Raw genomic sequence first — 3,550 nt, 5'->3', positions numbered from 1 at the left:
GGAGAGCAAGGCTAAGTATTGACTCGCAGTGCCTGTACCTTATGATACCTCTGTAACAAAAATCCAATAAGGCGGTCACAGCAGGACTAAAAATAGGGGAAAAGTCCAAGTGTGAGAAGAAAAAAAATCTTGAGCTCAAGAAACATAATGACCTAATTAAAACAGTTGTTTGTACAGTAGCTTTATTAACACTCACTACTGAAAATAAACTTCCAAGTTCACACCTTGCACTACAGGGATTCCATCTAGGGATTTTCCTATTGATGGCATTTATATATCTGGAAGGGCTGTATGCTTTAGGTGGTAAGGCAGATAAACCTAACAGGAGGTGATGCTATAATTACTTCCCATATCAGTGCCTGTTGCAAAGAGGAACTCTGAAGGTAAAAATTTTTTAAAGATATTTAGGACCAAAAGGGAATTTCATCAAATTCAAGGATCTAAGTTTTAGTTGAAATTCATTCCCAGTGACTTTGTCCAATGTAAATTTTTTGCATTTTATTCTGTTACTGAACTTATTTAAGATTTATGATAAAAAAGGAAAATTGAAAAAACAATAGTACTAATGTCTGATAATTTCCTCAGGCATCCTACTGTATGTATGATTTCCTCCAGAAGCATTGAAAGTCCGTGGAAATCAAGAAGGACAGAATTCTCTGAATGTAAAGGACAGATCATGAGCAACTCTTCCCCCAGTGCAGCTGTGCAGCTCTGCTATGAGCACCTGAACGGATCCTGTGTGAAAACCCCCTTCTTGCCCACATCCCGGGTGATTCTGTACACGGTGTATGGCTTTGGGGCTGTCCTGGCCGTGTTTGGAAACCTCCTGGTGATGACTGCCATCCTTCATTTCAAGCAGCTGCACTCACCAACCAATTTTCTCATCGCCTCTCTGGCCTGTACGGACTTTCTAGTAGGAGTGACTGTGATGCCCTTCAGCATGGTCAGGTCCGTGGAGAGCTGCTGGTACTTTGGGCACAGTTTCTGTGCTTTGCACACATGCTGTGATGTGGCGTTTTGTTACTCTTCTCTCTTCCACCTGTCCTTCATCTCCATCGACAGGTACATTGCTGTTACTGACCCTCTGGTCTATCCCACCAAGTTCACAGTGTCTGTGTCATGCATATGCATCAGCATCTCCTGGATCCTACCCATTACTTACAGTGGTGCTGTGTTCTACACGGGTGCCAATGAGAATGGGCTAGAGGAATTGTCTAGTGCCCTCAACTGTGTAGGAGGTTGTCAGATAGTTATAAATCAAAACTGGGTGTTGGTACATTTTCTATCCTTCTTTATACCTACCTTTGTTATGCTAATTCTCTATTGTAATATTTTCCTTGTGGCCAGACAACAAGCTAAAAAGATTGAAAATACCGGTAGTAAAAGAGAGTCATCATCAGACAGTTACAAATCCAGAGTAGCCAAGAGAGAGAGAAAAGCAGCTAAAACCCTGGGTATCACGGTCATAGCATTCATGATCTCGTGGTTACCATACAGTATTGACTCATTAATTGATGCCTTTATGGGCTTCATAACCCCAGCCTATATTTATGAGATTTGCTGTTGGTGTACTTATTATAACTCAGCCATGAACCCCTTGATCTATGCTTTATTTTACCCTTGGTTTAGGAAAGCCATCAAAGTCATTGTGAGGGGTCAGGTTTTCAAGGATAGTTCTGCAAGCATGAATTTGTTCTCTGAACAAATGTAAGCCATTGGGTTGAGGAAGTTGAAGGTATCTTCACATTTTACAAATGAATGAATTTTTAAAAAATCAAGTAAGATTGTTACTGCAGAGAAAACAAATTGCTTTTCCAGTTTAATTGGATAAATCAGGGTCTCAGTCTGTTAGGATGTGCATTTCCCTTTTGCTTCTCCAAAATTATTTATTTGACTAATAAATTTTAAGCCCATTATTGTTAACTGCTGTAGAACGCACCATTTCCTGTTCCCTGCAGTCATTCCCCACCTTTTCTCTCTTATTCCATTGACTCTTCACTTTGTAACCTGTAAACACGTCTGTTGTCTTTTATTTCCTTTCTTTTTTTCCTTACAAACTGATCTACTCTTTCCCAATTTATCAAAAATTTCTCTGTGATTAACTTTCTCCAGTTTGCTGCTTTTCTTGCTTTGATTATTTTCCCAGGGAATTTTTTTGGGATGCAGTTAAGAGTATTATGTTTAAGTCTGCATGGTGTCTGTGTCAGGAATTGGCTTCAGCATCTTCTACATCCTGCCCCTGGAGTACAGTGGTGCCAAGCTGTACACAGATGTCAGAGATGATGGGATGGAGGGATTAGTAAGCGCTGTCTGCATAATAAGTGATTTTCAACCTGTTTAAATCAGTTTTGGATATTGATAGAATTTCTATTATTTTTCACACCTGGCTTTGTTAAGATGCTACTGTACAGAAATATTATTCTTATGGTTAGAAAGCAGACTAAAAAGATGGAAAATATTACTAGAAAATAAATTTATTACCAGGGACTCGCAAGATCAGAGTGGTTAAGAGACAGAGAAAACCAGTTAAAACCCTGGGCTTCACAATGTAGCACTTTTGGTCTCATGATTACTTGATGTATCTGATTCATTCATTGATTCTTCTTTAAGTTTTATCACACTTCATATGCTTATGAGATACTTTGTTGGTTCAGCTATTGCAAATTGCCCTAAATCATTTGATTTATGCTTCATTTACCATCGGTTTGGGAGAGCAATAAACCTTATTAAACTGGCAATATTAGAGTTTTATATTCATAAAGACAGTTTATGAATTATAAAACTAACTTCTAAAGCCTAAGTTTCATATTGATGAATTGAAAAATATTAAGTTGACCTGGTGATATATTGGAAATTTCTGTAGTGATTATTGCATGAAATATAGACTTGAAAATGATCATTCAGTTGAGGAGGAGACATGGTACCTTGACTTTGGCAGCTTCACTTTTATACGTTTACGTATTTTGAAAAGTGAGCATCCTTTGAGCATTTGATAGAACCCTGTTATCTAGTAGTTGTCGACACAGTGGCTGTAATTTCTAGTTTCCTCGAATCTTTACACCAGCCTGCTCTGTCAGTTGTTATTTTCTTCTTTCAAGCCTGTTGCTGTTTTACCTTTCCTACCACTTAACTTTTTTTCATTTTCACGTTTCTTCCTTCTCTGTTCCCTGTTAATGTCAGGTTGTTCTGTGGACTCCGTTCGCATTTATTTTGAGCAAATCGATTCTTGGGGTGCAGTCTTCTAGAGCTCCTAAAGGTCTCTGAGACGTATCCATCAGCCATTTCAGACTCAGGATGAGATTCATGCTTTATTTTTTTAGGAGATATTTTGTAAATGTAAGAATAACCGTTAGCCAAATGGAAGCCCAGTTTCTATCATAGTCGCATCCCTTTATGTAACCGTTTTCTCATTTCATGAAGTTTGTTGCTTTACCTTCCAGCTCATGATGGAGAGCAATTGTTGGTTATTTTTCCTTCCCTAGGTACTATTTGGAGCTTATACACTGTTCATGATAAAAAAATACCACTATTATCTATGTTATTGAAAAAA

At 38.1% G+C, this 3,550-nt stretch overlaps 1 protein-coding gene across 1 annotated transcript; it reads left to right on the top strand.

The window, feature by feature from the left end:
• The first annotated feature begins 676 nt into the window (after positions 1–676).
• Positions 677–1,711, top strand: LOC129619435 (trace amine-associated receptor 6-like). The gene has a single exon (XM_055534677.1). The coding sequence runs from the start codon at positions 677–679 to the stop codon at positions 1,709–1,711; it is 1,035 nt and encodes a 344-aa protein (XP_055390652.1).
• Positions 1,712–3,550: the final 1,839 nt, after the last annotated feature.

Source organism: Bubalus kerabau, chromosome 9 (genome assembly GCF_029407905.1).
Source record: "Bubalus kerabau isolate K-KA32 ecotype Philippines breed swamp buffalo chromosome 9, PCC_UOA_SB_1v2, whole genome shotgun sequence".
NCBI lineage: Eukaryota > Metazoa > Chordata > Mammalia > Artiodactyla > Bovidae > Bubalus > Bubalus kerabau.
The sequence above is the reverse complement of the archived record's forward strand: the minus strand, read 5'-3'. Positions and strand labels throughout refer to the sequence as shown.

Coding starts and splice junctions, on each gene's coding strand:
- LOC129619435 (XM_055534677.1), top strand. CDS start 677: ATGAGCAACTCTTCCCCCAGTGCAGCTGTGCAGCTCTGCTATGAGCAC.